This window comes from Bombina bombina, chromosome 4 (genome assembly GCF_027579735.1).
Source record: "Bombina bombina isolate aBomBom1 chromosome 4, aBomBom1.pri, whole genome shotgun sequence".
Classification (NCBI taxonomy): Eukaryota; Metazoa; Chordata; class Amphibia; order Anura; family Bombinatoridae; genus Bombina; species Bombina bombina.
Window position 1 is genome coordinate 1,029,693,828 of NC_069502.1, and position 23,646 is coordinate 1,029,717,473.

Here is a 23,646-nt window from a genome sequence, read left to right on the forward strand (position 1 = left end):
TTTTTTTTATTTATTCATTTTTATTATCATTATTTAGCAGCATGGTACAAAAGGATGTCATTGTTGATACAAAAGTTTAAACAGAAACAAAAGAGGGAGAAACCATCAGTCTCCAAAAGAAAGGAGAACGAAGTCCCGTATAGTAAAATGAAATAGTAGAGCTAGACTGTCCGTGATAAGTCCATTTGAAAACAGTAGCCCCACTCCATAAAAATGCATGGTGATTGACAATGGCACCAGTGTACAAAACATAACTCAAACAACAACAAAACTATGCCAAAATTTCTTAATTTAAGATCACTTTGTATATATTCTACACATCTAGTGGTATCCCTCGACTTTGTATTTAACTATCAACCTTTGAGAGAAGTGCTAAGCTAAAGAGGTCATTATTAGAGTATCAGGCAGGGGTGGGACCACGTCAGCCATACCCCTCTAAGATAACACTAGGGCTGTCATTCCTCCTAGGTCACTCCTGTAATGTGTGTAAAGCACCCCCCTTCTATCTTCAGATCATTTTGGATTTCATCCCAGATGAATTTTAAATCATGGAAGAATCCTAACCTATTCGATTTAAAGAAACCGTATTCTTCCATTCTCAAGGAATCTGTCATGTGAGAGTGCCAGTCCTTTAGGGTCGGATAGATTTGAGATTTCCAGAGCCTAGCGACTAAGGATCTAGCAGAATTCAATGCCAACTGAATTAGTCGTGTTCTTAATTTACATTTAGGTAACAGGTTCAGTAGGGCCGTTGTCGGGTCTAGCTGATAGGAATCCCCCCGCCCCATTATGACTTGTAGGATATTCTGTATGCCCTCCCAAAAAGGTGACAATTTAGGACATGCCCACCATATGTGTGTCATCATCCCCCTTTCCCCACAACCCCTCCAACAAAGGTCCGACGAGGCAGGGAAAATGCATTTAAGTCTGGTAGGTGTCAAGTACCACCTAGTCAGGAGTTTGTAATTTGTCTCTAAAAATCTAGCCGAGGATGAAGATTTTCTTGTGTTATTAAAATTTTTAACCCACTCTGCTTCTGTGATAGTCTTATTCAATTCCCTATGCCAGCGTTCTATATAATCAGGAAGTTTCGAGCTATGTGCATTAACTAGGAGTCTCTTAGCCCACGATAAGGTGTGATGTGCTGAACTTGTCATAGCGCATGTCTGTTCGAAGGGTGTGAAATTTCTTGTGACTGTTTGAGAGGGTGGGTATGGAGAAAATGGTGAACTTGATTATATTTTAGCCACCTAACAAAAACTCCACCTAGGATGTCTGTAAGGTCTGACCTGTTTCTGAGTTTGCCCTCACTGAGTAAATTAAATAGGGGAACCGTGTAACCAATCTCCCAATTATTCAGGTTATTCCTGTCAAACATTACCCCCCCCTAATAGCTCAGCATTCGGGGAAATTGGGGACATGGGTGATCTGAGTGTTGATATTCCTGGGAATCTCTTTATCAAAGTGTCCCATAATTCAAACACCAATGCCTGCATACAGGAGGGGTAAAAATCTTAAGGATACCCTTGTTAGGGCAGATATAGGACCTGGTAAAATGAAAGTGCAAAGGTATATTGACAAAAAAAACAATGGTTGCTTTCCCTGCCTAAATTGTACTAACTGTAACAATATGGTGCGGGGCTCTACATTTTGCCACCCACGCACAGGCAAGAAATTTTTGATTAGAGGGTATTTCACCTGTAACACAGAATATGCTGTGTATCTAATCAAATGCCCATGTGGGTGGGGCTATGTAGGAGAGACCACCCGTAAGGTGCGTGAGAGGTTGAACCAACACAAGAGTAGCATAAGAACAGGAGATGTAGATGCACCTGTGGCTCACCATTTTTTGACAGCTGGGCATAGTCTGAGTCAAATTAGATTTCAGATTATAGATCATGTAGAGAGACCCAGGAGGGGGGGGGGGTAACAGAGAGAAAAAACTTCAGCAAAAAGAATTGTTTTGGATCTATACATTAGGTACTATGTGGCCAGGAGGTATGAATAGAGAAATGGATTGGAGTATTTTCTGATTACTGTCCCTTTAATATAAGAGGTAAAGGCTTAAAAAAAGTCTAAAAAGTTCTTAGAGCTAACAAAAAGTATAGGTATCTTTGATTTAGAATGTCTATGTTGTGTACACATAATGATAAATCAACTGTGAAGTTATATGAGAACCTCTAATAAAAGAGGTGTGTGAACACTAGGTGGAGTTAACTGATGTAGATAGATTATCACAGGTGTGTATTATAATTGAATGGGAGGGGTTAAGGGTATTTTAAGCCTGTATGTGTCAGTGTGATTTTATACATGATTAAGGACAGTTGGTCCGAAACGTTGTATTAACTTTTTGGCAAAAATAAAAATAAAAATCTTTTTATTCAGTGCTGCTGCAGCTTGAACTTTCTACTTATTTTTGGGTTTTTTGGTATGGACCCTTGCAGCTTGCACGGATAAATAACCTCAAAAACAGAGTGCTGAACAGTAACCTGCTGTTGGAATAATTCAAACACATGGTGTAAAAGCGGGTATGCCTTCAACCATGGGGGTCGATTCTACCCTACTATCCAACATAAAGCTCCCGGGGAGGGGGAGTGAAGTATATGTGAATCTATTGGAATCCAAGCCTTAGAGTCCCTATTTCTGTGCCACTCTATGATTCTCTGTAAGCCCGTGGCCTGATAATAGGTTTCTATCTTAGGCAGACCCAACCCTCCCTCTCTGGCTGACCTGTACATAGTTGCCTTCTTAACTCTGGGTTTTATGCTACCCCAAACGAAGGAATCTAAAACGTGTTGTATCTGAGTAAGGAGGCCCTGTGGTAGGGTGATAGGGACAGCTTGAATCGCGTACAGCAATCTAGGGAGTACATTCATTTTCAAAATTTGGAGTCTACCCCACCATGAAAAGGGACGGTCCTTCCAAGTCTTTAAATCTGTCGATATAGTATTAAGTAGATTAGTGAAGTTAAGCTCTAGGAGGGCTTTCGTGTTTGGAGCAAGATACATCCCCAGATATTTGATCGCTTGTGGTTGGTGTTTAAGAGTGCAGGACTGTAACAGGGTCTGAAATTCTTGAGGTGGGAGGGAAATATTTAAGATTTCTGACTTTTGTTCATTAATCCTGAAATTGGAAAAGTCACCAAATTGTTTGAGAACTTTCAGGACCTCAGGGACAGATGTCTGGGGTGATGATAATGTGAACAGGACATCGTCTGCGTATAGCGAGAGTTTACAATCTAAAGGGCCTACTTTAATGCCGGAAACCAGCGGATTATTTCTTATTTTCTGTGCTAAGACTTCCATGCTGATTATGAATAAGATAGGGGAAAGCGGACAACCCTGCCTTGTGCCATTGTGGATAAAGAAGGGATCGGAAATCATATTATTTACTCTAACCATTGCTGATGGTGCATGATAAAGGCTCTGATTTCTACGAAGCATACCCTCCCCCAGACCCTCCTCCCTAAGTGTAGCAAATAAAAAATCCCAGTTTAGGCGATCAAACGCTTTCTCAGCGTCTGTGGATATAACCACCATATCCGTGTTTGTATGTTTAGCATGATCTATTAATTGAAGTGATCTGATGGTGTTATCCCTGGCCTCTCGACCAGGCACAAAGCCAGCCTGATCAGAGTGGATAATCTGTGGGAGTATTCGGTTCAACCTATTAGCCAGTATTTTTGTAAAGATTTTTAAATCAGTGTTCAATAAAGAGATGGGCCTGTAATTACCGGGATGCGTGGGGGATTTACCTGGTTTGGGAATAACTGAAATCTGGGCTTCTAAGTATTCCGGGGGGAGATGTCCTTCCTTATCTATATACCTATATAACTCTAATAGATGTGGCGCTAAGATATCCTTATATGTTTTGTAATATTTGTTTGAAAACCCGTCTGGTCCAGGACTTTTATGTGATGGAAGGTCATTAATAACTTTCAGTATTTCATGTAGTTTGATCGGTTCGTCTAAGCTCTCTTTGTCCTCTCTTTGAATCTTACTCAAATCTGCACTTTGAATATAAGTGTCAAATAATTCTGCTTGTGTTACCCGCTCATTACAGGGGAGATTGTAAAGATTCCCATAGTAGGTCATAAATGATTTAGCTATCAGATTTGAGTCCGACGTTTCCGTGCCGTCGTCTGCTGTTATATTGAGAATGTAGTTGTGAAATGTTTTACGCTTTAAGGCTCTAGCGAGCAGGGTACCAGATTTGTTACCTCCATGGAAGTATATCTTCCTAAGATATAAAGCCTTTACGCATGCCTCCTTATGTAAGTAGTTTTGTAGCTGCGATCGTGATGTGGCTAGCGCCTGCAAAAGATCCTGTCTCTGGGGATCACTTTTATGTGAATTTTTGTCAGTTTGTACTTTCTGTAGTAGTGTTTTGTATCGTGCTAGCGAAGAATGCTTTTTAATAGCTTTCTGTTTCAGCAACAACCCCCTGAGAACAGCCTTATGTGCGAACCAAGTCATTGGAGTGTATGTCGTGGAGTTGCAGTTTAGCTGAAAGTACTCTGTCAAAGCTTCCTGGATTTGTTGTATGACTAGTGGGTCATGTAGCATAGCCTCATCCAGTCTCCAGTGAAACGGGTGTATTGGTACCGAGGGCCAGGTCAGAGTCAATGATATTGAAGAGTGGTCAGACCATGTTATTGGAGAAATATCACCATCTGTAACTAATGGCATATTACTATGGTTAATAAACCAATAGTCTATGCGTGAGTATGATTTGGCTGGATTAGAATAAAATGAATAGTTGCGTGCGGTGGGGTGAAGTGTGCGCCAGGTGTCCAAAAGGGTGAGGCCCCTTAATGTGTTAAGAATTAGATTTCTAGTTTTAGACGTAGTGATACTGCGGCCTTGTGAACAATCTAAAGTTGGGAACAATGCTACATTTAGATCCCCCCCTAACAGGAGTGTGCCTTTTTGGATCTCTAGGAGTTTGTTACTGACTGTCGTCAAAAAGTGGGCTTGTCCTGTGTTGGGTGCGTATACATTAGCCAGGGTAATTGGTCTATTAAACAACATACCCACTAGTATTATATAGCGACCTTCACTATCCACCAATTTCTCCAGCAGCTGGAAGTGTGTGTTTTTATTGAATAATATTCCCACCCCATTCTTTTTCTCTGTGTTAGAGTGAAAGTACGAAGTGGGGAAGTCTCTAGATTTGAATGTAGGTTCTTTGTTGGTGACAAAATGGGTTTCTTGAACAAAAATAATGTTAGCTTTTTCTTTTCTCCCCCAATTAAGCGCTATGGATCTTTTAGTTTGGGAATTTAGGCCCTTACAGTTTTGAGAGATTAGTTTAATTTCCTTAATTTGTGTACCTGCGTCGGTGTTGTGGGATAAAGCTCATTACCTTACGTCGGAGGAGTTGCCCAGTCATGTAGCGTCTATACTCAGCCATCACAGTGTCAAAGAAAACGGCACCATTGAAGTGTTGGTCCGGCCCGTCATTGTCTTTTTTTAATAAAGTTGCGCGGTGATGTCATCATGCAAAATGTGAAGCCCCGGCGATGCCTGTCACTATACAGGCCCGATCGCCAGGGTAGGAGCGGGTGGGAGCCCCCAGATCTCCCTCAAGGTGGGAGAATGCTAGCGACGGCTCTGAGCCTTCGATAGCACCTGAGTGGGAAACTCAGCACTCAAGGGATTAAAATAATTACAAGACCTGACATTCAAATGTGGTTTCCAAGTTATATTAATTTTACATATCAAGTAAGAGTCTCAGTGATCGTCTATATTTTATCACTGTTTATATATAAATAATCCTTCCTACCAATATATTTTACAGATATAACATAGCATTCACCTTGCCCAGCTTTCATATAGCCTCTTAGTTGCTATAGTTAGCGCTGCGGAATCTGTTGGTGCTCTATATATAATTGATAATAATAATAAATGGTAATAGTATCACTTCTTATCAGCAGCTGTCAAATACAAAACAAAAACTCGTAAGAAAAGTATGTTTTAAATATTGGTTTATTATAAGGAAGAATGATATAATAAATAAATTATTAATTTAAACAGTGTTTCTCAACTCCAGCCCTCTACTAACAGCCAAGCAAAAACTGAACAGTTGCTCTGTTATTTTAAAGGGACATTAAACACTATGGGCTCGATTTATCAAGCCTCTTCGGCTGCAAGTTCTCTCAAGAACTTGCTCCCCGAGATTTATCAAGCAGCGGTCACCAGACTGCTGCTTCCCTAACATCTTCGCCACCTCTATTGTGGCGAAATTCAATCTCCTCGGTCGAATCCGACCGAGGAGATTGACAGCTCCTGCCGGAGCGTGATTGGCTGTGCGCGGGCAGGGGGCGGGATTGCACGCGAGCGCAAAATTGCGCTTGTGTGCAATGTTAATTACCTGTGGGTAATTTCGCGCCGCCACAGGCGAGCTGAGGCGTACAGGGGCTCGTATAAGCGCCCCTGTACGCCTCAGCGTTGATAAATCTAGCACTAAATAAATGATATATTCAAAGAAAATATTGGTCTAAGAATAACATGTAGGTACGTTTTTTTAAAAGTCTCATTAGCCGTTTAAAACTTTACACTTCTTTTGTCAATATTTAGTTTATATAAAACAATGGGACTTGCCATGTTGTATCTTAGGATACCTTCTCTGCTGTGACCAATTAGGGACTGTTATAAATAGGTCACTAGAGTGTGCAGCCAATGGCTGTGTGGAATATAACAGTGTTCTGCACTTCTATTTCTAACAGGAACTGAATAGCTCACAATATCATAATGAAATTACAGGAAAAGTGGACCAAATAAATAATGAAAATATATTGCAGAGTTTTTTTTATATATATGATTTATAATTTTATATTGCCATCTCAAATTGTTTAATGTCCCTTTAACTGATTTACTTCTGTTCAGGTAGGGAAACCCTTTAAATGAGGCTTATTACAGGGGCATGAGGACTGGAGGCAAGATACAAATAAAAACAATGGGCCACATCATATTCCAGTTACAAGAACAAAACAAAAATGCGTGTACAATTGTATGGAAAAATTTGTTGTTTCTACAAACCATAACATTTACAAATGGAAATTAATGTAGCCAAAGATTTAATTTATAATCAATGTTGTAAAAAATAAAATAAAAAAATGAAGCAAAACAACAATTTGTTATCTTCTAGTAAAAACCTAAAAATAGATCGCTACAACCTGTATTTTTATTTTTAACTCCTTTGCTGCCAGGGAAAATAACCTTCCTCTCTGGTAGTTAAGGGATTAGATTTTATTGCAGGATATGAAAGTGTGTTTTTAGATTACTAACAATATATTTCTAGCTAAGATTTCTGCAGGAATAACATAGTGATTTTCTTTTTTATTTGTACAGAACAAACATATATTAACATTTTAAAAGGTTTACTGTTTAAAACAAAAAATGTGACATTTATGGCACTTTAGGCGATTAATTACAAATGCAAAACTAATACTGAACTGAAGAAATCTGGAGTGAGTGCATTTTTTTTTTGGGAAAGTCTCCAATTTTGTTTTGTATATGAAAATTAATTATTTTTGTAAGTAAACATTTTGGTTAGTTTTTCTGTTCATATAAAAAGAGGTAGAAATATATATATATTTATACGCTTTTATGACTCTTGATTTGAGTGCAACGCAGCCAGTGTGGTTGATATTCACGTACGCAAATCAAGAGCTGGTGGGATATTACAGATTAGTGAACTGATACAGACACACTAAGGTTGACAATAGATCGTGTTAACCCCTTTACTGCAGGCTTGTGTTATGTATGGAGTCCTCTTTATTGGCTGATAGAGCAGTTATCCACAGATGCAATGGTGCCTGATTCCAGACTGAAGAAGCTCCATAGCAACAGCGCTATTACAGGAAGTGACCGAAGTTCAGTCATCGATTTCATAGTTTGGTTGATCAATGTGTACTACACGAGAAGATTTGGAGTGTCGGGAATATTTTAGCTGCAAAAATTCGCCCATTTCATCAAGTGCATCAAGGACCTAAAAAAAGGGGGGGAAAAAGAGGTTTACTTAAAGGGACAGTATACACCAATTTTCATTTAACTGCATGTATTAGACACTACTTTAAAGAATAAGATGCACAGATACTGATCTAAAAATCCAGTATAAAACCGTTTAAAAACTTACTCAGAACCTCCCAGTTTAGCTCTGTTAAAAAGGTAGCTGGAACACCCACTGTAAGTAGGTGTACATCAGTATTCTCTTAAAACTTTGGGGCTTGGTTAGGAGTCTAAAAATCAGAGCAATGTTATTTAAAAATAAGCAAAATCCCCCCCAAAAAAACCTGTATGGGCTATATAAATGGATCATCTACAAAACATTTATGCATAGAAAAATCTAGTGTATAATGTCCCTTTAAATGGACAGTCAGGTTAAAATTAAACTTTCATGATTCAGATAGGGCATGCAATTTTAAACAACTTTCCAATTTACTTTTATCATCAAATTTGCTTTGTTCTCTTGGTATTCTTTGTTGAAGGTGAAACCTAGGTAGACTAATTTCTAAGCCCTTGAAGGCCACCTCTTATCTCAGTGCATTTTGACAGTTTTTCACAGCTAGACAGGGCTATTTAACATATGCCATATAGATAACATTGTGCTCACTCACGTGGAGTTATTTAAGAGTATTTAGATTGGCTAAAATGCAAGTCTCTCAAAAGAACTGAAATAAGGGGGCAGTCTAAAGTGCATTTATATAATAGTGTTGGTTACGCAAAACTGGGGAATGAGTAATAATGGGATTGTCTATCCTTTTAAACAAACATTTTCAAGTTGACTGTCCCTTTAATAAAATGTAAGTTCTATACAGGTATCCCTCATTTTATAATATTTTATTTCACACCAACTCATAATAACAACCGTTACAAAATAAATACTGAAGACAGTTTGCCCTTAAAGTGACAGCATTTTACCATGTTGTGTGTGAGATGTAACTTATAATTTGTAACATTTTAAGATTAGCAATTTGCAGACTTCTGTACCTAACAGTTTAAGGCTTTATCACAGAAATGTATTTTTAAATTGTAGCATTTGTTTCAGAACTGACATTTATGTCATTTTAAGATGGGCCTGGAATGTAACTTATTGACTTGTCATTGATTCATGGGATGGGAGGTCTGCCTGTAGCTTCTTAGGCCACAGGAAATGTGCCCTTTTTTAGGGACTGAACCAGCTCCGCAACATGCCCCAGCTGTGCCCATGACACAACTGCAGCCTTGTCCTTCCTTTTGCTACGCTATCCACAGATCCCCTCACAGCCCTGTCCTGAACTGGAAAACATCTGGGTAATGTTTAGAGGTAGTGTGCTGATACATGATACAAACAGATTAATCAGTGCAGGAGCTCACGTATCTCTGATCCCAACTGGCCACAGCAAAGGAAGGAGAAAAGGGATACAAATATCCAAAAACCTTTCCAATGAGTATACAGGTGAAACTTGAAAAATTAGAATATTGTGCAAAAGTTAATTTATTTCACTAATGCAACTTAAAAGGTGAAACTAATATAGCTGAACACATCTAGTCAGCCAGTGAGAAGAGGCATATCACAAATGCATATATGTATATCCTGTGAATTCTCGCACATGTTCAGTAGGAGCTGATGACTCAAAAAGTGTAAATATAAAAAGACTGTGCACATTTGGTATTTATTTTGTATGCTGATATTCTGCAATACAGTGTGTAATTGCTTATGCATAATATACATATTAAAAATTAATTTAATGTTCTTTTAATTTGCCCCTTTCTTTCTCTGCATTTCACATGATCCGTTTTCAAATACAGACTTCTTCGAGCAATGAGAACAAAGTTTCAGAACGTTTACATATTTTGTACTTCTTGAAGGTTTATGCTTTCAAATAAAACGTATGGTATGTTTAGTCAGCACTGCGTGAATGTATATACACATCAAAGTAGTGTAGGAAATATGCACAATTCAATTTTCCAATGCTACTTCTAACTTTTTTTTTCCTGGTAACAAATGTATGAAATGTTTATACATTAGCACAGAAACATAACCAAACAAACATTACCTTTACCATAATTGAATAAAACACATTATTCCTTCTAACTATAATATTATTGAGACCAGAATACAGGAGATTGATGGTTGTTTGATATATAATATAAAGCTTCACTAGCACCGGTACTATAGAAAAAAAAAGAAAATTGAGACTTTTGCTCTGCTTTTTAAGTTATAGTCTGTCCCTAAAGCTGTATTTTTATTAATAGTCAGACAATTTAAAGGGATATTCTAAAGTAAAATGTACAAGTCTAATTCTAATTACACTGTGCAATATTTTAAAATTCTAACACTGGCTTATTATGGTACAAAAGGCTTAGGCACATGGTTACCTTCCTGCTGGTGATTGGTGGGTTGTGTGATTGACAGTACTGACTACAGATTGGCAGTTTAGTGTAGGCTAGGTTTATTTATTTTGATAGGGCTATTAGATTAGGCGTAATTAGTTTAAATATTTGATAATTTCTTTTTTATTTTGTGTAATTTAGTGTTTTTTTTGTAATTTTGTTAATTGTATTTAATTAATGTAATTTATTTAATGTTAGTGTAAGGTTAGGTGTTAGTGTAACTTAGGTTAGGTTTTATTTTACAGGTACATTTGTATTTATTTTAACTAGGTAGCTAGTAAATAGTTAATAACTATTTACTAACTAGTCTACCTAGTTAAACCTGTGAAATAAAAATAAAACCTAAGATAGCTACAATGCAACTATTAGTTATATTGTAGCTAGCTTAGGGTTTACTTTATAGGCAAGTATTTATTTTTAAATAGGAATTATCTAGGTAATGATAGTAATTTTTATTTAGATTTATTTTAATTATATTAAAGTTAGGGGTGTTAGGGTTAGGTTTAGGGGTTAATATATTTATTTAGTGTTAGTGATGTGGGAGGCCAGAGGTTTAGGGGTTAATAACTTTAGTATAGTGGCGGCGACATTGGGGGCAGCAGATTAGGGGTTAATAATATTTAACTAGTATTTATGATGCGGGAGTGTGGCGGTTTAGGGGTTAATAGGTAGTTTATGGGTGTGAGTGTACTTTGTAACACTTTAGTTATGAGTTTTATGGTACAGCCTTGTAGCTTAAAACCCATAACTACTGACTTTCAGTTTACGGTACGGATCTTGTAGTTATGGGCCGTACCGCTCACTTTTGGGCCAGACAGGCAAACTCGTAATACCGGCGCTGTAGAAGTCCCATTGAAAAAGGACTTTTTAAAAAGTGCGGTAGTTACGTTGCGTGACGGACAAAAAAGTGTGCGGTACAGCTATACCTACAAGACTCGTAATAGCAGCGGTAGTGAAAAAGAGCCATAACGCCGCTTTTTCACTCATAACGCAAAACTTGGAATCTAGACGTATATTAGCTATGCCCACAACCTGCCCATACAAGTTAACGTCTCCCAAAAACACCCATTTTTTTAATGATTCTGATGGAGCATATGAATGATTCAACTTTCCAAATTACTTGGAATCAAACTCTTTCTGTTCCATGCTGTAAAAAAAAACTATACCCAGGTAGGCTCAGAAGAAGCAACGCACTATAGGGAGATGGCTGCTATATGGCGTTTGCATATTTGTGCCTCTTGCCATTGGCTCATCTGTGTTCAGCTAGCTCACAGTAGTGAATTGTTGCTCCTCCAATAAAGGATAACAAGAGAATGAAGCAAATTTGATAATAAAAGTAAATTTGAAAATTGTTTAAAATGACACGCTCTATCTGAATCATAGAGGATTTTTTTTTTTATTTCACTCCCCTTTAACACCCGAACACTATTAGAACAGATTAACGTGTTTGTTGCAATTGTTTTTCAATAATCAAACTCCATAAACCACTTATTGTTGTAGAAAACAATAGGGACTTAAGTTAGATGAAGACAGGGAATGCCACTGTCATTGTGTTAACAAAATGTCCATTGTTTGGCTTCAGCTAACATTATAAGATAAACTGCAAGTTAAAGACAGATGTGGTAAGGTTAGTGACCTGTCATCTGCTCTTTCTGACTTCAGCACTGGACAATTCACAATTTCAGTCTTAAAGGGACAGTCTTGGCCAAAATAAACTTTCATGATTCAGATAGAGCATGTCATTTTAAACAATTTTCCAATTTACTTTTATCACCAATTTTGCTTTGTTCTCTTGATATTCTTAGCTGAAAGCTTAACCTAGGAGGTTCATATGCTAATTTCTTAGACCTTGAAGGCCACCTCTTTTCAGAATGCATTTTAACAGTTTTTCACCACTAAAGGGTGTTAGTTCACGTATTTCATATAGATAACACTTTGCTTGTGCACGTGAAGTTATCTGGGAGCAGGCACTGATTGGCTAAACTGCAAGTCTGTCAAAAGAACTGAAATAAAGGGGCAGTTTGAAGAGGCTTAGATACAAGATAATCACAGAGGTTAAAAGTATATTAATATGACTGTGTTGGTTATGCAAAACTGGGGAATGGGTAATAAAGGGATTACCTATCTTTTAAAACAATAAAAATTCTGGTGTAGACTGTCCCTTTAAATGACAGGAAAATGGGGAAAAATAAAAAGTATATTGTAAAGTTATTTACTATGTATAATGGAAAGGTATCTTTTGTTGAAAATCAGGGACTTATGCTTAGGAGCCAGACCATTTCTGGAGCACTATATAGCAGCAGTTTTGCAAGAATGTTGTCCATTTCCAAGAACACTAGATGGCAGCATTATGTCCTGACATTTAGTGCTCCAGATGCCTACCTAGGTATCTCTTCAACACAGAATATCATGGGAACAAAGCAAATTTGATAAAAGAAGTAAATTAGAAACTATTTAAAAATTGTATGCTCTGTCTGAATCACAAAAAAAAAAATCACTTTTTTTGAGTTTCATATCCCTTTAAGCATTTTATATTAGAATCTCAAAGTATTGCCATCCATTTATGAAGCAGCGATCTTAAGACCACTGCAAGTTAACCTGACATAGAAGAGTTAAAGTGAATGAGATGGGATCATTTACATGTCCAGCCAAGCGGGGGGTTAGGTGCGGGTTTGCAATTATCATGGCGGACAGTGGATTACGCTCGCTCACCCTGAGCAGCGTTAGCTGGGAATTAAGTTCTTCTGCAGTGTGATAAATATGGGTCATAGGCACTCAGAAAATGAAGAGTCCAACTAAAAATGCCTCATTGGATACACTCTAAAATGTAAATCCAAACAAATTATTACTAAAGCATTACTAAAATGTAAATCCAAATGACTATACTCATCATCACTTGCCTGATTAAATGTATATGCACTATAAAAGAATGCAGTGCAACAACACAGAGAACTAGCAATGGTAAAGACCTGCATCGTTTATTAATTATATAGTTTAGGAGCAAGGCATGAATAAGTACATCACATAATGAGACTAATAACAAATCTGTGCAATGAGACAAAGACCAGCAGATAGATGCCTCTACCAACTGGCACACTTAGGTATAATTCCCTATAAACCGGTGCACCATGGTGTGGTGTTTATCTTGTTCCTTTTCATCATTTGTCCAGCTTTGTTCATGACAAGGTTGACTAACTGATGTATTTCTTTTAGTCAACGCTGATCAGATCTCTGTATTAAAAACAAATAGGGAGGTAAAACCGATTCTTCCGGCATGAATGCTCTATATGTCTGTTAACTATTTATTTATTTTGTATCCATTATTGCTAGCGGCATACTACAATATATATAGCGACAGTGCAGTTTGCTCTAGTTGCAGCCTAATTATACACATGTGGGCCAGTTTAGCAGTTAAAATATAGTTACATTTTTGGTAATTTAGAATTGTAAATCCAATTTTGCAGGAGGACTTTAAGGGATAGAAAGGTCAAAAATTAAAGGGACACTGTACCCAAAAAATTTCTTTCGTGATTCAGATTGAGCATGAAATTTTAAGCAACTTTCTAATTTACTCCTATTATCAAATTTTCTTCATTCTCTTGGTATCTTTATTTGAAATGCAAGAATGTAAGTTTAGATGCCGGCCCATTTTTGGTGAACAACCTGGGTTGTCCTTGCTGATTGGTGGATAAATTCATCCACCAATAAAAAAGTGCTGTCCAGAGTACTGAAACCAAAAGAAAGCTTAGATGCCTTCTTTTTCAAATAATGATAGCAAGAGAACGAAGAAAAATTGCTAATAGGAGTAAATTAGAAAGTTGCTTAAAATTGCATGCTCTATGTGAATCACGAAAGATTTTTTTTGGGTACAGTGTCCCTTTAAATGTGCGTGGGTGCACTTTAATTTGAAATATAAGCATTTTTGCAATATACTACCATTAGTAAAAATGCTTCTAGTAAACGTTACTACAGTTTTTCAGTGGCATATGTACATATCCTGTGATTTGTCTTTTCTATCCCTTTAACGTTTTTTCCCCCCAATTATAATTATTTCATTATTAAAAGAATATTAGAAAGTCTGCACCCATTAATGTAGGATTACTCAGACAAAATGCTACCCATAGACACAAATCCTACTTTCATATTTTAGTTATTTTAAAACTGTAATCCAAGAGGTTATATGATGGTAATTCTTTTTTAAAAAAAAACACATCAGCGCTTGGAGGAAAGTTATAATTAATCCCCACTCAAAAATGAGCTAATAATGTATCCAACTATTTCAAACAACTGAGGAATCTTTCATCATATGCTGAGCATTTACAGCTCATTAAGCATATTATACACACAGTTGTTGACATATATTCCAAGTGTTCTCTCGTTTCACTGGGAGCTTGTCCCTCTCATCTGTCCATTTTAAAACCTAAGAAAAGTATATAGCTAGAAGACATATAGAGCCTTACATGGGGGTTTAGGAATGCTGTGTGATCTATAACATAAAAGTCAGCAAAACAAATTCTAAAAATACAGAGGCACAGTAACCACAAGAGCTACACTGAAACAACTCCAAAAGTGAACAGAATGAATTGTTATACCAGCACCTCCAGATTACACTGAAATCTATCTAAAAACAGTAAAAGCTCTATTTCATGAATATAAGGATATGGAAGGTGCACCTAGGCAGTGATCCTCAATCAGAATACTGGAACACTCAGCCATTTAGTTTTTAAGTGAAATTATTACTATTATTTTTAGATTTTTTTTTTTTTTTAGAATTTTCCATTATACCCGAGTCTGAGTATATTTCTTAGCTCACAATGGTTTCCGTTTAATGCCACTGGATTAGATTAGCCGAGTCTTTAAAATGTATGGGTAGTTCACTTTTGGATTTTATATGTAAATATACTGTATATATTGGACTGGTGCTACCTAGAAATATTAATATAAAAACCAGCAAAAAGAAAAGTAGTTACTACAAAATAAGTAGACTTTTAGAAACTTCTTATTTTGAAGTAAAAAAAAAAATCTTAAAAAACATGGGCACTTTAAGTCATTAAACTTTACAATTATGCTTCTTTTTAAAAATGCGTACCTTTTTGTTAATGTAAACTTACCGCTAATCCTTTGCCCGCATCTCCATCAGTATTTAGCATATCGATGACAATCCAGCTTCCTCCAATCGTTGTGTGTCTCACGAACTGGACGCCAATGGGGGCACACGACGATTGGAGGAAGCCAGATTTATCATCTATCTGCTCAATACTGCAGGAGATGCAGGCGGAGTTTACAGTAACAAAAAGGTAAGTATTTTAAAAAAGAAGTGTAATTGTAAAGTTTAATGTCTTAAAGTGCCCATGTTTTTAAATAGTATTTTTAAATACTAAGCTTTAAGTTATTCAACTTTACAATCACTTTAAAGTATATATATATTTTTTTATTTATGCATCAGAAATTATTCACTGCATTGCAAAATATCTGAATGCAAAATAAATGTTCTAAAAAGATTCCCTTTATTTGTTAAAAAAACATGAATTGTGCAGGGACACACCCCTTATCTTAGTTGGCTAGATTACGAGTTTTGCGTTATGAGTGAAAAAGCAGCGTTATGGCTCTTTTTCACTACCGTTGCTATTACGAGTCTTGTAGGTATAGCTGTACCGCACATCTTTTTGGCTGTAACGCAACGTAACTACCGCACTTTTTAAAAAGTCCTTTTTCAATGGGACTTCCACAGCGCCGGTATTACGAGTTTGCCTGTCCGGCCAAAAAGTGAGCGGTACAGCCCATAACTACAAGATCTGTACCGTAAACTGAAAGTCAGTAGTTATGGGTTTTACGCTACAAAGCTGTAACATAAAACTCATAACTAAAGTACACCAACACCCATAAACTACCTATTAACCCCTAAACCGAGGCCCTCCCGCATCGCAAACACTAAAATAAAATTATTAACCCCTAATCTGTCGCTCCAGACATCGCCGCCACTATAATAAACATATAGTGGCGGCGATGTCCGGAGCGGCAGATTAGCGGTTAATAATTTTATTTTAGTGTTTGCGCTGCCCTCCCGTATCGTAAACACTAGTTAAATATTATTAACCCCTAATCTGCTGCCCCCAATGTCGCTGCCACTATACTAAAGTTATTAACCCCTAAACCTCTGGCCTCCCACATCACTAACACTAAATAAATATATTAACCCCTAACCCTAAGTCTAACTCTAACCCCTCTAACTTTAATATAATTAAAATAAATCTAAATAAAACCTACTATTATTACCTAAATAATACCTATTTAAGACTAAATACCTGTAAAATAAACCCTAAGATAGCTACAATATAACTAATAGTTACATTGTATCTAGCTTAGGGTTTATTTTTATTTCACAGCTAAGTTTGTATTTTTTTTTTTTTTTGTATTATTTTGTTTTGTGCCCTCTTATTATGTTGTCTTGCTGACTGGCTCAGGTTTGATATTTTTTAGGTAATTTCTCAAGATGTTAGTCTGGGCTATTTTTGCTTTTGTGTATATGTTTACCATGTAATTTGAAATGTGTATCGTCTTTGCATTCTCTTTTGACATAAAAAAAAAAGTTTGCATTTATTTTAACTAGGTAGAATAGTTTGTAAATAGTTATTAACTATTTACTAGATACCTAGTTAAAATAAATACAAATTTACCTGTAAAATAAAAACTAACCTGTCTTACAGTAAAACCTAACATTACACTACAATTAAGTAAATTACATTTAATACAATTAACTAAATTACAACAAAAATAAACACTAAATTACACAAAATAAAAAAGAAATGATCAAATATTTAAACTAATTATACCTAATCTAATAGCCCTATCAAAATACCCCCCCCCCCAATAAAAAAACCCCTAGCCTAAACTAAACTGCCAATAGCCTTTAATTGCCCCAAAGAAATTGGCTCTTTTACCTATAAAAAAAAAAAAAATACAAAACAACCTCCCAACAGTAAAACCCACCACCCACACAACAAAACCCCCAAAATAAAATCCTATGTAAAAGACCTAAGTTCCCCATTTCCCTGAAAAGGGCATTTGGATGAACATTGCCCTTAAAAGGGCATTTAGCTCTTTTTTGCTGCCCAAAACCCTAAGCTAAAAATAAAACCCACCCAATAAACCCTTAAAAAAACCTAACACTAACCCCCGAAGATCCGTTTACAGTTTTTGAAGAACGGATATCCATCCTCATCAAGCCGGGAGAAGTTTTCATCCAAGCGGGGAGAAGTCTTCATCCAAGCGGGCAGAAGTCCTCAACGAAGCCGGGAGAAGTCTTCATCCAAGTGGCAAAAAGTCGTCCTCCAGGCGGGCAGAAGTCTTCATCCAGACGACATCTTCTATCTTCATCCTTCTGACGCGGAGCAGCTCCATCTTCAAGACATCTGACGCAGAGCATCCTCTTCTTTCGATGGCTCTTCAAGAATTAAGTTTCCTTTAAATGAGGTCATCCAAGATGGTGTCCCTTGAATTCCAATTGGCTGATAGAATTCTATCAGCTCAATCCTATTGGCTGATTGCATCAGACAATAGGATTTTTTCACCTTTAATTCCGATTAGCTGATAGAATTCTATCAGCCAATTGGAATTCAAGGGAAACCATCATGGATGACGTCATTTAAAAGAAACTTCATTCTTGAAGAGCCATCGAAAGATGAGGATGCTCCACGCTGGATGTCTTGAAGATGGAGCTCCTCTGCGTCGGAAGGATGAAGATAGAAGATGCCGTCTGGATGAAGACTTCTGCCCGCCTGGAGGACCACTTCTTGCCGCTTGGATGAAGACTTCTCCCGGCTTGATGAGGATGGATGTCCGGTCTTCAAAAACTGTAAGTGGATCTTCGGGGGTTAGTGTTAAGTTTTTTTAAGGGTTTATTGGGTGGGTTTTGGGCAGCGAAAAAGAGCTAAATGCCCTTTTCAGGGCAATGCCCATCCAAATGCCCTTTTCAGGGCAATGGGGAGCTTAGTTTTTTTTAGAAAGGATTTTATTTGGGGGGGTTTGGTTGTGTGGGTGGTGGGTTTTACTGTTGGGGGGTTGTTTGTATTTTTTTACAGGTAAAAGAGCTAATTTCTTTGGGGCAATGCCCCGCAAAAGGCCCTTTTAAGGGCTATTGGCAGTTTAGGCTAGGGTTTTTTTTATTTGGGGGGGGGGGGGGGCTTTTTTATTTTGATAGGGCTATTAGTAATTAGTTTAAATATTTGATAATTTCTTTTTTATTTTGTGTAATTTAGTGTTTATTTTTTGTAATTTAGTTAATTGTATTTAATTAATGCAATTTATTTAATTGTAGTGTAATGTTATGTGTTAGTGTAGGGCAGGTTTGGTTTTATTTTACAGGTAAATTTGTATTTATTTTAGCTAACTATTTACTAACTAGTCTACCTAGTTAAAATAAATACAAACTTATCTGTGAAATAACAATAAAACCTAAGATAGCTACAATGTAACTATTGGTTATATTGTAGCTATCTTAGGGTTTATTTTATAGGTAAGTATTTAGTTTTAAATAGGAATTAGTTAGGTAATGATAGTAATTTTTATTTAGATTTATTTTAATTATATTTAAGTTAGGGTTAGACTTAGGGTTAGGTTTAGGGGTTAATATATTTATTTAGTGTTAGTGATGTGGGAGGCCAGAGGTTTAGGGGCTAATAACTTTAGTATAGTGGCGGCTGCGGCGTTGGGGGTGGCAGATTAGGGGTTAATAAGTGTAATGTAGTTGTCTGCAATGTCGGAGGCGGCAGATTAGGGGTTAATAAATTTATTTAGGTGGCGGCGACATTGGGGGCGGCAGATTAGGGGTTAATAAGTGTAATGTAGGTGTCGCCGGGCAGCAGATTAGGGGTGTTTAGACTCGGGGTTTATGTTAGGGTGTTAGGTGTAAACATAACTTTTCTTTGCCCATAGGAATCAATGGGGCTGCGTTACGGAGCTTTACGCTCCTTTATTGCAGGTGTTAGGCTTTTTTTTAGCAGGCTCTCCCCATTGATGTCTATGGGGAAATCGTGCACAAGCATGTAAAACCAGCTCAAAGCATCGCTGGTATTTGTGTGCGGTATGGAGCTCAAAGCTGCCATATTGCCCGCTAATGCCGGGTTTTTTGCAAACCTGTAATAGCAGCGCTATTAAAGGTAAGCGGTGGAAATAACTTGCAAGTTATTACCGAGCCGCTCATAACGCAAAACTCGTAATCTGGCCGTTTGTTTGCTGTGGCCAATTAGCAGCAGCTATACACAAGCTCCTGCACATATAAGCCAAACAATGTGCAGCATGAAGGAGTGTCCGGGTTTGTTTGCAGTGTTTCTATTCCCCTCAGAGTAAAATAACAGGAAAAGCAGAATAAATAACGTAAATTATGATTTTTTTTAAGTTACATACAATTAAATATTTTAGGGGAGTTTAATTTTTTTGTCACAAAGCAAAGTTATGAATTATTGTGCTAGAGTGTAAGCTTTTCAGACCAGGTATCTCCTGTATCAGTACGTACAGTTATGCATGCCCTAAGATTCCAGATTGAATATACTTAAATACAGGAGATACCAAATAATATTTCCCATATTATATTAAAGGGACATGAAACCCAACATTTTCCTTACATGATTTAGGTAGAACATACAATTTTAAATACCTTTCCAGTTTACTTCTATTAACAAATTTTGCTCCATTCTCTTGGTATCATTTGTTTAAGGAGCAGCAATGCACTACTTGTTTCTAACTGAACACATGGGTAAGCCAATGACAATTAGCATATTTATTCAGCCACCAATCAGCAGCTAGAACCAAGGTTCTTTGCTGCTCCTGAGCTTACCTAGGTAAACCTTTTCCGCAAAGGAAAACAAGAGAAGGAAGCAAATTGGAAAGTTGTTTATAATTGTATGTTCTACCTAAATCATGAATGTCTAATTATGACTTTACTGTCCCTTTAATGTTCCCTGTACACAAAATGCTATTATTATGATCATCAAAAACAATTTGTACATTCTAAAGTCTAGAACGTTTAATAAGTAAAAATGATTGCAAACGCTGAAATGAAATATATACAGTTTAACATAAGGGGCTGGTGAATTATACCGATTAGTTCATCTGCTATTTTTCATTATCAGTTTGGTTACAGGACTTTTAGAAGAGATGAAACAGGTGCAAAGGCAATACAGGACAACTGAATCACATCTAAGTCTTTAGAACACATTATGTACATAGTAGATATATTAAGTTGCATATTGGTGTTCTGTGAAAGCAATCAAATTTAAATTATGCAGAAAACCTGTCATATCAATGTTTCATGGCTCCACACAGTCCAACAGCCTCATTCTACAAATAACTGGTAACTCAAATAAATCTTCTGTTTTGGGTTGCTTCAAAAAAGTATGTTTTTAAAAATATTATGTTATGCACAAACAGGAGTAGAGAGTGAGATACTCAAAGGAACATTTATACCTGTAAAGGGACAGTAAAGTCAGATAGGGCATGTGATTTTAAATAACTTTCCAATTTACTTCTATTATCTAATTTGTTTTGTTCGCTTGGTATCCTTAGTTGAAAAGCTAGGAAGGCTCAGGAGCAGCAGTGCACTACTGGGAGCTGGCTGCTGATTGGTGGCTGCACATTTATGCCTCCTGATATTGGCTCACGGATGTGTTCTGCCAGCTTCCAGTAATGCTTTGCGGCTCCTTTAACAAAGGATACCAAGACAATAAAAAAAAAACACATTTGAAAATAGACGTGAATTGGAAAGTTGTTTTAAATTGTATGCTCTATCTGAATTATAAAAAAAAGTATTTGGGGTTTCAAAAACAGAGCTAGGGGGCGCTCTCTACTACATAAATGAATATATGACCATCTAAAAGTAAAAAAAAAAAAAACACAAAATAAATTAAAACAAATAAAATAAATATCATATAATCAATCACAAATGCCCCAGATCAATCGCAAATGCATAAAATGTAATATAAAATATCGCAACTACAGTACAAGTCCAATATATGAGAGGACAGGTCAGAGATATTCTTATCTCACAAAACGGTTAGTCTATCTCCTCTTACTATCTCTGAGGAGATAGTAAGGTGCCTATATGCCTGAGGAAACGGCGATTTTATAGCCGAGAAATGCGTTGCATTAGGGGGGCTACATGTATATACCCTCCTATCACTTGAAGCGTTTGTTTTTATGTGAGTTTTAATAAACCTTGTGTTTTACATAAGCTAAGTGTTAGCACCTTACTTTTATCCATACCGCTCTTTGGGGCGAACTACATTCAGTACTCCATCTGGGTACTCCATCTGGTGTTCCTGAGTGTTACCTGCTGCCTTTGTTAGCGGATACACCCTGAGTTATTAGCCTATTAGGGTGCTTCAGCTAAATGTGAGTATCCATTTAGCTTTCTATTCAGTATGGCATTTGTTACATCTCTGATCTACACATGAGGCGCCCCTTTGTCTTTTGTATCCATATTTGGGCTTTCATGTCCCCTTAAAACAAGGATGGCAGATATAAACCAAAAGGACAATCAAGCCTACCAATATTTCCATAAAAGACCAATGACACAATGCTCTAATGTAATGGAGCAGTTTATTCTTGCACTAATGCTTGAACAGAACAATGTTTTATTTGTGCTTCCTTTTAAAAGACTGTAAAATAGTAAATGCTCCTTTAGACTTATTTTTGTATTTATAATATAATATATGTTTTTGCTTACTGAGACCATGACCCATTATTTTCAAGAATATGCCCAGTTAGATGGGCTGAGCATGACAGGAGCAGGCCTGCCTATTTTATCTCTCTCAATAGCGGCCAATATTTGGGTACTGAAATTTTCATTATGGGTACTGTTTTCAATAAGCAGCTATTTCAACTCAATGTGTACCCTGTATTTAGTTTATGAAGAAGGGCTTATGTTATCAGGAGGTGTAATATATAGTGTTATTCTTTATAATAGGCAACAGGGCATACAGGCGAAGGGGAATAAGAGTGCTGGGCTGAGGAACCGCACAAATTTGTCTTGTGCAAAGCTCTGCCAATGCTAAGGGTGACCCTGTTAAGGCATCACTTCATATAACCTCACACTTGATGATAGTGTAGATCGAGCCCAGAGCAGGTGCAGTGTTCTGTCTTAACCCCTTAAGGACAAAGTTTTTTTTTACCCATACATATTATATAGTTTTTTTTATAGCTCATTAACCTGACCCCCATAAAACACAAAAGGGGTATGAGATCCCAGTTTAATGTGGGAGAACCATCACTATCCAGTGTGGAGTTTCACATCCCTGTCATTAGTAGGCATTTGGCATAAAAATAGTTAACCCACGATCTATTGTATTTAAAGTATGGGGGTAATAGCCCCAAAAGGTGCCCCTATCTCCTAAATACAGCATATAACACACATACACACAATACCTCTCACGTGAAAGGGGGCCATTATTAAATGAGGGGTCTTATGCCCCTTTAAATAGCAGGCAATTGGCGCACATAAAGCAATCACCTGTATAATTGGTCCCTTCTAAATCCTCTTGACTATAAGGAACCTAGAACATGGGGTTTTATGTCCTATGAAGTGATAGTGAGAATGATAACCTGCCAGTAGCCGCTAGCTTCATTTGTTTGTGTTGTTGATGTTACTAATCATAGATCCGTGTTTCTCTGAACTAATAAAACATTTTAAGAATGAAAATAAATAGGAGAACTGGGGGAATGTAAACATATGTGATATTTTGTCAGATTTTATAAAGGATGACTTTTGTTAGAACTGTTTTATTTTTTTGCTTTGTGTTATTTTAAAGGGAATATGTTTTTATGGTTAGATATTTTTATACCTATTCATTTTCTGCTTAAATTGATACTAAACTCATTTTTTTCTTTAATGATTCAGATAGAGTATGCAATTTTAAGCAACTATCTAAATTACTCCTATTATCAATTTTTTCGTTCTCTAGGTATCTTTATTTGAAAAGCAGGAATGAAAGCTTAGGAGTTGGCCCACTTTAGGTTCAGCACCTGGGTACTGCTTGCTGATCGGTGGCTAAATGCAGACAAATATAATCTGGGTTTTAAATATTTATGAAATAATGACTTCTGTCACATACTGATATTTATTATGTACACCATAGAAAATGACACAAAAATTTAATTTGTTTTTGCATTTCATATGGTGGAGTTTTCATATACCATCATTACCTGATAATTTAATTTCCATCTGTATGGGAAGAGTCCACAGCTGCATTCCTTACTTGTGGGAAATACTGAA

The 23,646-nt window shown here is 36.8% G+C and overlaps 1 protein-coding gene across 2 annotated transcripts in view; it reads right to left on the reverse strand.

Moving 5' to 3' along the window:
* Window positions 1-5,969: 5,969 nt before the first annotated feature.
* SPTLC3 (serine palmitoyltransferase long chain base subunit 3) overlaps window positions 5,970-23,646 on the reverse strand; it is a 307,205-nt gene continuing 289,528 nt past the window's right edge. For both annotated transcript variants that reach the window (XM_053712140.1, XM_053712139.1), the window contains exon 12: window positions 5,970-7,992. In XM_053712140.1, coding sequence (XP_053568115.1) covers window positions 7,879-7,992 — 114 coding nt within the window. In that variant the 3' untranslated portion in view covers window positions 5,970-7,878. The remainder of the gene's footprint in view (window positions 7,993-23,646) is intronic.